The sequence below is a fragment of the Oryzias latipes genome, chromosome 7 (assembly GCF_053564925.1).
Source record: "Oryzias latipes strain Hd-rR chromosome 7, Olatipes_Hd-rR_3.1".
NCBI classification, from domain to species: Eukaryota; Metazoa; Chordata; class Actinopteri; order Beloniformes; family Adrianichthyidae; genus Oryzias; species Oryzias latipes.
Genome location: NC_136243.1, coordinates 31,557,766 through 31,571,301, shown reverse-complemented (window position 1 = coordinate 31,571,301; position 13,536 = coordinate 31,557,766). Strand labels below are relative to the sequence as shown.

Genomic DNA, 13,536 nt, shown 5'->3' with positions numbered 1-13,536 from the left:
CTATTAGGAGGTTGACACCCATTAAAATGAAGTTTACCTTTGTTCTGATTGTTCTCCACAGTTCCATCGGGCTGTTTTCCTGCAAGAAGAAGGGGCAGGTGAGTTACAAAGACGCCACGGTAGTTTTTGGAACAGCCACACACTCTCTGGAAACAAGAAACCACATGGAAACAGTCTCAAAGGGAAGAGTGGTAAAGGTGCAGCGGGTCAAGAGACTAAGATACATTTTCAGGTGTGTTAAATCCAGGTTAGTTCACTTTGGGGTCCATTCATGGAATAAGGAAAGGGGCGGGGCAGACATGTTCACACTCACATACCATTGGTGACTGTGCTGTTACTGGCATCAGTGGAGATGAGCAACTGAGTACTGTCATCTGTTTGAGGAATGTGTGAGAAGGCAATGGGAGTCCAGAGAGGAAAGGGAAAAACAAAAAAGAGAGCAAAAAATGAAGAGTGAAAAGTGTGTCTGAAATCTACAAGCAAAGTGATGAGACGCCTGCAAAGATAATGTGAAATTGACTTCAGTTCTAACATAAAAGACAAAGTATCCTCAGATAATGAACACTTGTGCAAAGGAAACCCGACATGTTACTTCTTCTTTCCGAGGTGATGCCATGCACATTCCCACGCTGAAGCGGGAGCTGCAGGAAAGAAGTGCGCTGCTAATAATATTAACCTTAAGTGCTTCTGCTGAAAGTATTTGCGGCTCAGCTGTGTGCAGCTCTGCTCCGACTGCATGCCCCTTAAAAACAGATTTGAGCGTAGACTAATGCTCCATGCATTGACCAACCAAAGCTCGTCCCTGAATCTCTCTTGACCCCCCCCCCCCCCCCCCCCCATCTCTTAATTGATTGAATCTGCAGCATTTGTCTGTCTCTCACATTAAGGAGTAACAGAGGACAACAAAGGCAGAACTAGGAAAGTGAAAAAGGACACAGCAGGGGGGTAAACAACACGCCAAGCCAGAGATGGACAGGGGTGAGAAGAGGAAAGATAATAAATGCTTCCTATTCAAACCCTTATCTGAAATCAGTATCTAACTATAGCTGCACATGTATGCAGAAATGTGCAAACCCCCAGGAAGGATGAGGCTAGCAGGCTTTACCAGAAAAATGCTACAACCTGACATGGTGTCCAAAAAGAAAGAAGGAGAGTCTCACATTCCAAGTTCGGCTTTTTTTTTCCCTTTTAGGAGACCAGCGAGACAGGAAGTTTAAAACTTTATTAATAAACTAAAACATGGACAAAGAGACACAAAAAGGGTGAACAAGCAGCGGACTGCTTCTGAATTAGTCTTTCTTATTAGTGATTACCTTGTGAAGTTATGGCGAATGCATTTTTTTAGTTTTATTCACAAACATGTTGTCATCCTTTAAAACAAAACTTTTGAAAAAACTCAACAACCTTCAACTCATTGGGTCCTTGCAGTGTTTCAAATCCAACTCAGTGTCCAGTTTTGATAGTAAATTCTGAATTCAAATAAGTTGTATTTTGTTATGAAACACTGATTTTTCGTAATAGATGAAGCATAGGTTGTTTAAGAATTGCTAGTGATTGAAGATCAATGAGGAATCAGACCCTTTGTAGATGTTATGTCTGAAACTGTATTTTAGTTTTTGCATTTCTTTGTTATGATGTCAGTTTTTTGTGTTGTTTATTTTCTGTGGTTTAATCTGCAGCAAATTTATGTTTTCATTACTTATTTTTTCTGTTCAGCAGCAAAACAAACAAATATGAGCTGAAGGATTGTTGTGTTGGACAAATTTTACTGTTACAAAAGGCAGTTGTGTCCCTTTGGACATACGAGGGGTATATTTGTATAAACTCTTTGTATTTTAGGTAGTAATGTATTATAAATAATATGTATTATTTTATAGGTTAGCATTGTAGTGTTTATGATTTTCTGTAGATCTTTGCAGGATTATTGTTTGTGGGTGAGGTTTTTTGATAGGCGTTGGATCTGGATTGGATTGAGGCCAACGGTGGTGGCTTTAAATTTCAGCCTTTCACTCTGGTGTGTCGTCAAGAAGTGTGCTGATCTACCCAGCTCTCCATTTTCTGTAGCTATGCTTTTTCCTGTTTTTGCTTGTCCTGAGAGTTAGGTAAGAATGTGTCACCTGTGCCAATGACCCCCGTGATCGGATTGGGCCTTGGAATAAAAGAATCCTCATTTTACAGTTTCTGCAGTTTCTAAGTTATTGTCCAGTTAAGGGCTATATTAGGGTAACTGGGTGGGTTGAGGGAGGAATCTGGTGAGGGAGGGGTGCCAACTGTGTCTGATTGTCCTGTTTTTTCTGTTTTAAATAATGTTCATTTTTTACAACTATTTTATTGGCTTTTCTGTAAAGCGCTTTGTGTTTGAATGAATGGCACTATAAAAATGAAAAATGTTTGACGTTTTTTTTTTCCTTTTTTCTGTCACAATAAGGTAATAAGCACTTGTGGGTATAGAGTTTGTTTAGTGTCTTGGCTTTAGTCCGTCCCGGATCCTTTATGCTTTGTTTCCCTTAGTTTTGTGTTTGTTTGCAACACTTTTTGAAAAAAAAACCAAAAACATAATTAAACCCCACCTTAAATCCCTAAATGTAAGTAAGGGCTGTAACAGACTGTCACAGCAAGGTAACATGACATGCATGTAAACCAAATGGGAATGGCTCAAATTTTGCTTAGAGTTATGCGAACCAGAATACATTCATTCAACAGTCAACATTCAAATTAAAACTGTTCCCAGTTTACACATTTTCTTGCGATGTAACCCTTAGTCACAACTGTCCTTGTTGGTAGATACGGGCTGTCTGCGGTTGACCACTGAAAAATAGTCAATATTGTACGGGCACACAAAATATCAAGGTCATAAACCGCTCAGAGATCCTGCTGATTACGTCTTTCTACAACCTGGACATCCTAGAGACCTGCCGCAACTGTAAAAGTTTAGTCTTACACATTATTAATATTCTATCTACAAGATGTCACAGCCAAATGAGATACAGTCTACACAGAAGAACCAAGAACTGCTGTTATTAGGTTAACACAAAAACAAGTTGTTCTTTTGAACCACTGATGTCTTTTTAAATGTCATCATAGTGTTTACTTTTGACCTCAAGGGTTTAGAATGTGTACACTTTGTTCCTTTTTACCTCTCCTCCAGTGGTCTTTTATGAATTTTTAGGGTTGTTTTGTGTGTTTTTGCTGTTGTTTTGCATCAGTTCTCCTTCTCTGTTTTTGGGCCTGTTAGATGTTACTACATAATTGCTTTACCGTCATCTCAAATTAAGCAACATAGCTTTTTATGCAATTATTTTGTGGATTTCAATTTGTCATTTTAGTAACAGTTTACTTGCAACCAAGACATGCAAGTGATCCTTTTGATCAATTTTGACCCATTGGGGGTCTCTGTCAGCCCTCTGGGATTTTGCAGTCTTGTGACTAGGTTTTGGTTGCAATATCACAAAAATGCTGACGCTAGAAGACTTATTCTGTTGAGGATCTATCCCATCTTCATTTTGGCCCAGTAACATGTTATGTAAAACAATTAGGTGGATCTTTGTTGAAACTCTCCTTTTAAACCATATTAACCAACAACAACGTACCTTAAAGTTTGAAAAAGTTACGAAAAAGTGACTATCCATCTGGTCAAATACCTTTCTTTTCTTTAACATCTTCTTCAATCTCTCCAGCACCCAGCAGGGTGAAGATGATGCCCGTCTGCGAGTTGACGCCTACAGCTGTGACCAGCATCCTGCCCGAGCCCTCCATCACATGAGTACCTGAAAATCAACAAAGTAAGCAACCAGATCCCAATGAACACACGCCATTCGATGTCTGATGTATATAATATGAAGCTGGGTCACTTAAAGCTGTAAGAAGTCTACAATATAACAAGTTATCCAGATCTGACTGGTTAGTATAGCCAGGGTTTTATGACCTGGTTTCTTCCTTCTTTTTTTTTTTTACCTCTTGACTGTGAACACCTGGAACTTCTTATCTCCTACCAACTGCTCCAGCCTCCTCCTCCTCCACCTTCTCCTTTATAAGTTTGTGGTACCAGTGCTTGAAACTCAGGATTGCATTTGGATTGTTGTTTGTTTCTTTGAGGTGCTTATTAGTCATTCTTTGTCCCAGTTCTCTAACCCTCCCTCCACCATTTGCAAAGTGCAGCTGTTCTCCATTTCGTCGGCTCGCCAGCATCCCAATCTAATAGCTTTAGATCATTCTTAGAAAATCTCTTTGACCAAGTTTTATCACCTGCTAAATTGAAGTTTGTGATTAATTAGGCATTAGTTAAGCTCTAATTGTGTTGCTTAACAGAGCATTTACAAAATCACATAAAGCCTCTGAGAAGCTGAGACACAGAAAATAAGAATTGAAGCCTGTGGTTTCTGAAAGTCTAATTATAATGTGTTAAATACATTTAAGAAGGTGTAAGAACTGAAAAACGATTTAAAAATGTATAATATTAAATTCTAAATTTACAGAAAAATGCTACATTTTCTCAAATAAAGTTCAGTAATCAAAACAATTATGCCCAACTTGTAAATTATGAAGCAATAAGGACCAAATTACCCCAAAATGTTTAAGACAACTGAAATGGAACTTGACGACTGTGGTACTAAAAATGTTAAAATAAAATAAAAAATTCTGAGAAACGTAAAAGTAAAGTAAACTTTAAAACATAAAAATAGATGTTAAAAGTATGTTAGTTTTCCAAAAAAATGAAGCTACAGTGCCTAAAAATTTACACACTGACTAAAAGCTTTAATTGTGTGTAAAAGTTCGAATAAGCTTTCTTTTGTTTCAAAAACTTAACTTCTTATCAAAATAAAAGCTGTTAAAGAAAAAACCAAAGAGGCCCCAACAAATTGACAGTAAAAGGTTAATACCAATAAATACTATGATATAATAAAACCACACATCCTCCCTTAAGTGATTTTCTGTTTATACAACTGATTTTTTTATGACTTCCTTGTGAATATATTTGACATTACCGACAGTACTTTCACAATGCTTTACCTTGATTTGAAGTGATGCACACAGTTAAAGGGATGAAAAGCAATGAGGAAATCCAAACCAATAACCTGACTTATGTAAAAAATAAACATGCCTGAAGTAATGCGCTAAACGGGAGACAACCTTGTTTCAGGTAAAAGCACCAGCCTTTATTTGCAGGTGTTTTACTCTGGTAAAATAGTATTTTCATATTTTGATTCCTGAGTTTTTATCATTAAGTTGTGGAATTCTGACAACAACAAGAAGCTATAAAGAAATGAAGCCACGAGTGATCGTAGATACAAAGAGAACAATTTATCTGAGACAAAATATCCACAGACAAACAGTGTCTTCAAAATAAAATACTATAGAACTGATGAGAAATTTGCAGTTCAGACACAACAGAAAGTTCAGTAAACGCGCCGAAAAGTTATTTGTGGACCTTTGACAGAGGTTGAGTTGGACTGGCCTGATAACACCTCTCAGATCTAGTTCTGTGATTTAACAGTACTCTACAAACATAATCTGCTCACTAAAACGTACTTTAATTCTTAAAAAATCCATCAAAGTGGTAGTTTTTTTTACTAGTAATTATTCCACCATCAAGCACAGAAAATTAGATTATTTTAAATGATGTCTTCTTTAATGATTAGTCACTGATGGGAAATGGCACATTTGTGTGCCCATTATACTTCTGACAAAATGTTGCTCAATGAGAGCCTCACATCAGTTAACGTTGTCAGACTAATTTTAATAAAAATGAAAGAGTAACGAGAAAGAGAAAACCCACCTGAGAGCAGCATGGGGTCCTTATCCACTGATTTGCGTACGTGGTCAGATTCTCCTGTCAGGGAGCTTTCATCTATTTTCAAGTCGTTGCCTTGGATCAAGATACCATCAGCAGGTAGAAGGTCCCCTAAACACAAAAAGAAGAACAATGGGTCTGTTTCACAGCAATGTTTACCTTCACAGATCATGAGTATGAAGTGATGTTTCTGCACCATATTGCAAGCAAAAGTCACAGTTTTGAGATCAAAATTTCCTAAAATTACAAGCAAAATATTCCGTTTTAAAAACAAAACATTAAAAAAAAAACGTTCTATCACATAAACAGCTGGACCCTTTTTTCTGTTTGAAAACACGACAATCCTTGCTTATATTTGTCCGCGGCTCGTCTGTTGCTTCATTCCTACTCTGTTGACGTCGGCTACGGTGGCCGTTTTGGTTCAGTTGTCTGAGAATGGATTGTATTCAGAAAGAAATAGTCATTTTTTTTACCATGAATAAATGTTTTTTTACTTTAGACAAAGGCAAAGATTAATTCTTTATAAATAAGAAATCCTTTGCAACGCAAGAGAATCTGCTAAAGCAAATTTGCTCAAAGGAAAATATAACATTAAAAGTTAGAAATTTCATTACTTCTTTTAAATACGTTAAGTCTCATTTCTGAGCCATCATTCTTTTCATCACGTATGACAGCTGTTAATCTAATCATTAAACACAGTTGTGCAGCATTAAATACTAGGTGCTTTACTTTTATTTTTTTATTTTTTTTCTATAACGAACAGATCTTAAAGAAAATCGAACTTTTTGCCAATATTTAGTTCCGGGAATTTAAAGATCACACAGGCCAGTTCAGTGTAATGCCAGCAGATAAACGTTACAGTTTATTTTACAGTATTAGGAGATCTTCTGCCATAAATATACAAATGTGATTTAATAAAATGTATTCAATGCTAAAGGAAAGTATACATTACTTTTAAAATGATTAAAAAAGGAACTTTCTACAGCAAAAGATGCAAAATGGAGGGTAAATGAGCGGTTTCAGCATCTGAGTCTTGGTAGCGGACACCGTGTTCGATAAATACAGTGATTTAACTGGACAGGACTGAGACCAAACAACAGGCTGTCTGGTGGCAGATATGTCACGCTAAACGAAAACTTATCAGCAAAATAATCAAAGAGAAGAGAAAGCCAGAGAGACAGCACAATCAAAAACATTTGTGTCGCAAATGCAAAAATGTATTTTGAAAGCAAACGTTTAATATTTTTATTTCCTGCTTTGAAAGTTTTGTTTTTAAAACTGAACATTTTGTTTATAATTCAGGACATGTTGATCTCAAAACTGTGACTTTTGTTTGCAATGTGGTGGCAGGAATATCACTTCATACATGTGACAAGTCCTCCTGACTACTAGAGAAAAACATTTTCCTGTCAGTTTTCTTTTTAAATCCACCAAAAACTACAATACCCAGAGCCCCACTCCGTCACATACGGTACCATTGAAAAGCCCAAATGTCCTCCCTAGATACCAAAAGGAGATAATTCAGTAGTATGCAGTGGTTGGGAGATATTCCGGTTTAGAAATGTCGTCTAGAGAACACATTTGTTTTGCTGGTAGTCAGGAAGATATATTCATAATTCAAAATCCACCCATAGATTTATTCAATATTAACAATCTTTGCTGTTTTTGTTAAATTAATTCATAGAGCAATCAATTGAAAATGACTGATAACTGGTGCGAATAAATATGTTCCCTTTCTCACAGGTAAGATTCATTTTTTTGTAGGCTGCATTTATAATCCAGAGTAAAAGCCTATAAGTGCTTTCTTACCGTATTTGACCTGAGCTATGTCACCCACCACCATGTCAGCCACGGGGATCTGGATGACATTTCCTTTCCGCACCACAGTGAACTTCTGCTCCTGCTCGATGCGACTTTGCAAACCCCGGAACTGCTTTTCTTTGGACCAGTCGTTAAACGCCGTCACAAAGACTACACACACCACAGATAGCAAGATGGCAGCACCCTCAATCCAGCCAGCATCAGCCTCTCCTTCGTCCTCAGCCCCACCGGTACTTTCCCCGCATACTGGAGCAAAGACAACAAATGTTAGTTTAGGTGACTCTAAAACACGTTTATTCCTCTTCCCTCAAACATAAACATCCAGTTTGGTCAATAACACTCTTTTAAATGAAGGTTGTGAATCATATGTTCACTATACGCACAAATTTGAAATACAATTACTTATTTTCCATGACTATCATACAGTTTTGTTTTGTTTCTCCTTCTTTTCTATCTTCACTACCATAAACGATTATGTATTTTTTAAAATAAAACCTCTAACCCTTATTTTACCCCGCCTGGGAGGTATTCCAGAAAGCAGGTTATGTGAGTTACCACGGTAAGTTTGAGGCTAAAGAAGCGTATAACCTCAGCTTTCCCTTCCAAAAATGGAGGTATGTTTCCATAGCAACTCATGCTCTGAACATAACCTGGTCTGGAGCAGGTTTAGTTGAAGGTTAGTTTGTTTTCAGAGAGGTGAAGCAGCATGGTGTGTCCATTCGAAGATGATTTAGTGGATGAAGAAGCTGAGATAATACTTTTTCCACCATGAGAGGGTGATAAGACCACATTTGGATGTTGGAAAGATAAACTTTTTTACATTGATCTAACTTAATTATTTGCTTCAGTTAAGATAAATCATTTTTTTAGTTAAGTCAGCTTAGAAATAACACGTAGTTTTCAGACATTTATTTTACTTTCATTCAAATTAATTCAATGAAGTAGGTGTAACTTTGGTGCTGCTGTTAGATCGGCAGTGCAAGGAATTGTGGGATACCATTCCCTTTGCCTGTCTGGACGGATTTGGGTTTAAGTGTGGGTTTTTTTCTAAATGTGTTTAGTTGTTTAGCTGTTTTACTGTATAAAACTGTTATGTTTTATTCTTTCTGCACCATTAATGAGAGGGAGGGGATGATGAGTTTATTTAGCACTCCTCCTGCCACATTATGTTGTAAGAACTAAAGTTAAAGTCAGAGTCATGATAAATGAATAAGTGCTTCCTATTGCAAGTCCACATTGAATTTTTCATTTTAATGTTATAAAAATGAGAATATCTGCGGCCTGCTTGCAGTTTTATATTTGCTGCATGCAGCTGACTCCTGCATTGGAAACCAGTTTATTTTAAATTACAGTTCAGCCTATAGAAAGCCTGTGCACACTGTAAAAGGAGTTTGGGTTATTGCAAGGAGCAAATATAACACTGAAGTATAAAAATAAAATAAAAAAAAACCTTGAAAAAATGCACGAGGTTATGTTTCCCATGTTTAAAACCCAAATTGCATTTATGCAAACAGCAAAATATCTTAAAAAACTTTCCCTCTGCCCACATCCTCACTTGCGCTTTCCTGATTGGGAGGCTGGTAGAAAGACAGGCCAAGCGAAATGATGGCGGCAGCCTCCAAGATGATGAGCGTGACGTCCTGCAGGGCTTCCCACACCAGCTCAAGAAACGTTTTGGGTTTCTTCGGGGGGATAAAGTTTTGACCATAAATTTGGCCTCGACGCTCCAGGTCTGCGGGATCCCCACTGAGACCTGAAGAATGAGAAATTCAGAGATGTTAGAGCTGCGGATGTCAAGAGAGATGTGCCTAGGCGAGGACTAATGCCTTCCGAAAACAGCAGCAGATATACTAAATCCAAACTTCCTTAACTCCAGCTCTCAGAGACAGCTGATTAAAAAGTTCAATGTCTTCTTACATGCAGCACATCCATCTTCACCCTCCTCCCTTTCATGGTTCAGTTTCCATGGTGATCAGGACATCAAGTCCAGGCCTTCCTAGGCCTAACTAGATTCTGCCCAACAACAGGTGATGTCACTTATCCAGTGTGGTAGATTTTGAGCAGCTTTTCATGTTTTTGTGATTGGCTGCAGCTTTTACGCTGCAGTTGGCTCAGATCTGGGATCTTTGAATCCGTCTGCCTCTCTGTGTTTGGACACATCCTTCTACGGCGTGCTGCTGATAGAAGTCAGTCGTTTGGAGCTCCCAGCGCTGCAGAGGAGCCAGAATGATGCTCAACAGGGTTGAGGCTGAGAGAGAAAACAGGTGACCTATGCTGAGTAATCGCAGGGAGCCGTTTTCTCCTTTCATCCCTTCTTTCCTTCTTCCTTTCTCAGTCTCTCCTCCTACCCTCATTTTCTCCCCCCCCCTCTCTCTCTCTCAATCTCCCCTTGATGTGTCCTTGACAATGCGGCAAGCTGTTCAAGCTCTCCCTCTTCAGCCATCGGCTACCCCACCAAAAACACACACGCGTGCGAACATTTACGGACGTTTTCTGCCATATTCTGTCATTTCTGCGACTCTGTGATGCTCTCAGAGCAGCACTGGAGTTTCCATGTGTCTGGGTGTTGCTGGATGGATGTAGAACGTACTGCTTTAACCTCTGCCTCTCTAAGCATCACATTACACGCAATGCTCTCCATCAGCAGCACCATAAGAAACACAAGTGCGTACATACAGTATATGCATCCAACACAGCAGGTCTGCCAAACTGTCATCATAAAGCACAACTTACTTGTTTTTACATTTGAATAATCTAAAGGGTGGTTATTCTTTTCTATTTGTTGATACTGAGGACAAAGTAAATTAGCCAATCAAGTTTTGTTTTGCTGCATTAACACAAGCGCTGAATGCGCCAATGCTCTCCAGAATCTTAAGTCACGTCTAAAACCTGTAGCCAGAGACTGAGACTTTGTGGCAAAGCCCAAAAATCACATAAGAACGTTTCCTCATTAAAACCACACAGCAGGACTCTAAAGATGTTTTTGATGCTGATAAACAGAATCATTTACTAATGAAATGTAATCATATAGATGCAAATAACAAGTGATTATTTGTTTATTCATTTAACTTTTAAAATTAAATTCATTTGAACATGCATTTAGAAAAAAATAATTTTCAAAAAAGCCAAGTTTAAAAACAAAAAATATGTCTGAAAAAGACGTCAAAGCTTCTCAGTAGAGCCGACAAAGAAACACGTCTGTATTTCTTAGGTCAAAAGCTCCCTTTGGTCATCATCAGACCAGGCGGGAAAGACATTTTTAGATGAATATCAAACTTTATAAAAAAGTCTGTGAAGCAGAAAATGCAACTTTTAACAACAGCTGTGATAACTAAGAGATATCTTGTTCAGGTGATGACAAAAAAAACTTGTGGATATGACTCCTGACCTTCATGATACTTTGAGTTGAAATCTGAACCCTTTTTCTATTGTTTTCAGTTTGATGGATTAACCCTGAAAAGATCCCCTTTGGTTGGTTTTATTTTGAAACATGTTATTAATGGATATGAAAGTTTTCTTATGATTTGATAAAAGGAGCGTGCAAATAAACCCATGTGTTTTTTTAAGCAATGGTCTCCAAGCTTTTTCAGGCCATGGATTAGTTCAATGTCAGACGAAATGTTCACAGACTGGTTGTATGTGGCTCAGTTGGGCGACCAATTCCCGTTTCTCTTAACTTTTGAGGGCAAAGTTTAGCTTCATCCTCTATAAAATACCTGCTCATTAAGGGTTCACTCCAATCATCTTTTAATCTATTTTGTTTTAATTGCGATATCCCATTTTAGCCAAAAATAAAAAAAACCTTTGCCTTTTTCTACATCATAGTTTTTCAAATTTACCTCAGAGTTGTGGATGGGACTATTTGCGTGGAGTAAGCCCGTCCCCTTCCCAACATCTATCTGTTTACATGCTCTCCTGATAGCTTACAGCCCCTAACAACCCCTACCTAGCATTCCCGGTGCAACAAAAACGGCGACCAATATTGGAGCTGTTTCGACCAGACGGCTTTGAGCCAGATACCAGCTCAGACGTGGAAACCGAGACAGATCTGTATCTGGATCATGGATCTAATGGTCGAGAAGTGAACGCATCGGAATGCAGCGCAGCAGGAAGGTTGTGGCTTGCCGTAGTAAGTTATATGTCACATTTACACGCTTTTTCAAACTGGAGTTTTGCATTTGCAACTGATTTACGATATGAATGAAGAAATACTCAGAACTGCAATTTTAAGATGAAATTTCCTAATATATGTTCTCCATCATCTGAAAAACCAGAAGATGTTAAAAACACTTCTGTTGTGGATTACCGGAGACTATGGATTATGTCACTGAGTGACAGTGACGTCCGAATTAGAAGACACTGTATTTCTAGTGCTACGTCCGCATTCCCACCCTAATCCCTAACTACTAAAGAAAACTATATAGTGCTGGATTATGTAGTGCCCTGGATTTTAAAAGCATTTCGGACACAATGGTCAGCACTTTATTATTGTTTTTTAACGGCAAATATGACATCATCCATTTCACAAGGTGAAAATCGAATTGATGTGAGCATTTTGCGACGACCATTAACGAGTCCACTGTGTTCTGATGATGAAAACGTTGATGGTTTTTATTTAAAACATACACTTAACAACAATTTTTTCGCCAAAATTGTTCACACACTATGCATTGTGGGCTATACATATTTGTAAAGCGCTTTGGGCCTTCGAAAGAGGGTAGAAAGCGCTATATAAGTATGCGCCATTTACCATATTTGCCAATCTAGTGAGCATCCATGCCCACTAGAGACTTCTGGTAAATTTCTAGGGCACACGATTATGGAATTGTAGATTGGGACAGCACTACAAAATGGCGAACACACTATATAGTGCACTATGTAGTGAGTAGTAAAGGAATTCTGACACAACCTATGACTTTCCGTTTGGAAGGCTAAATGTAGAGGTAAGGAGAAGCTGTAGGGGTAGGGAAAGAATTTAGATACAAACAATTACTTTTATGAGCAATATTTGGGGACAAAAATCACATATTTAGGAGCCCAAAAATTACATTTATATTTCTTTCAGTCTTCTCAAATATTTCCATTTCCTGTTAATGGAAATTCCTGATCAGCAAGTTATTTGCTCGGTGACTGTTGTCTATTTTCTTAATTAGATTGTTCCTCATGTTAGCATGCATAACATACCTTGTTCCTTGAAGAAGAGTTGAGTTTTTAACTTTGACAATGAACCTTTCAAAGCAGAGTTACAACTTCAAAACTTCTAACTGCCAGATATGAGAGCATGAATGATGAGCTCTAGTATAGTCTGCTTTAGAGAAACTAGTATTTTGAAACGAAACAACTAATGAAAGGGGGAAACAGAATTCAAATAAAAAGGGCGTTTACTGACTAGGTCACAATAAGAAATGTTTTCTGACCCCTCTAATGCCTAACTGATCTTTATCAGCCAGTATTTGAGCTGAGGAAACTCAGTGACCTCCCGTGATTAAGTCTCAAAGTCTTCAGAAGACTCTGATGTGTTTGATTAAGCAAGAGGAAGGTCATCAAGTACATCCTAAAAGTCCTTGAAATTCAGGGAAGCACCAAGGTACCAAGGTAAAGCGTCATGCAAAAATAAATAACTGAATGTAGTTTGTGTATTATTGTTTTTAATGAGACCAATATTTGTTGGAAACTAGTTTGTTGCCATGAACTCAAGATAAAAGGCATACGAAATGTGAAGTGAACAGAGAAATTACTCATTAACTCTGCAAAAATGGACCATGAAATGCTGCTGCACCTCTCAGCTGGGATTAAAAAACAGACAATTCAACACAAAAACAGATGAAAAATGATTGTCAAGTCAGTTAATCCAAGCATGTCCACGGAACTGATATGACACCGTTGTCGGTGAAGGTTCTCGTGCATCCAGGTGGCATCTTTAA

General features: G+C 38.0%; 1 protein-coding gene across 5 annotated transcripts in view; it reads right to left on the bottom strand.

Annotated features, from left to right (window-relative positions):
• The window catches only part of atp2b3b (ATPase plasma membrane Ca2+ transporting 3b), a 58,317-nt gene that overhangs the window by 35,446 nt on the left and 9,335 nt on the right, over window positions 1-13,536 (bottom strand). For 3 of the 5 annotated variants that reach the window (XM_020704447.3, XM_020704444.3, XM_020704445.3), the window contains exons 3-8: window positions 9,168-9,365; window positions 7,601-7,858; window positions 5,777-5,902; window positions 3,642-3,767; window positions 318-374; window positions 38-79 (exon numbers count right to left, since the gene is read on the bottom strand). In XM_020704447.3, coding sequence (XP_020560106.1) covers window positions 38-79; window positions 318-374; window positions 3,642-3,767; window positions 5,777-5,902; window positions 7,601-7,858; window positions 9,168-9,365 — 807 coding nt within the window. The remainder of the gene's footprint in view (window positions 1-37; window positions 80-317; window positions 375-3,641; window positions 3,768-5,776; window positions 5,903-7,600; window positions 7,859-9,167; window positions 9,366-13,536) is intronic. The other 2 variants (XM_011476786.4, XM_020704446.3) reach the window with 1 other exon arrangement.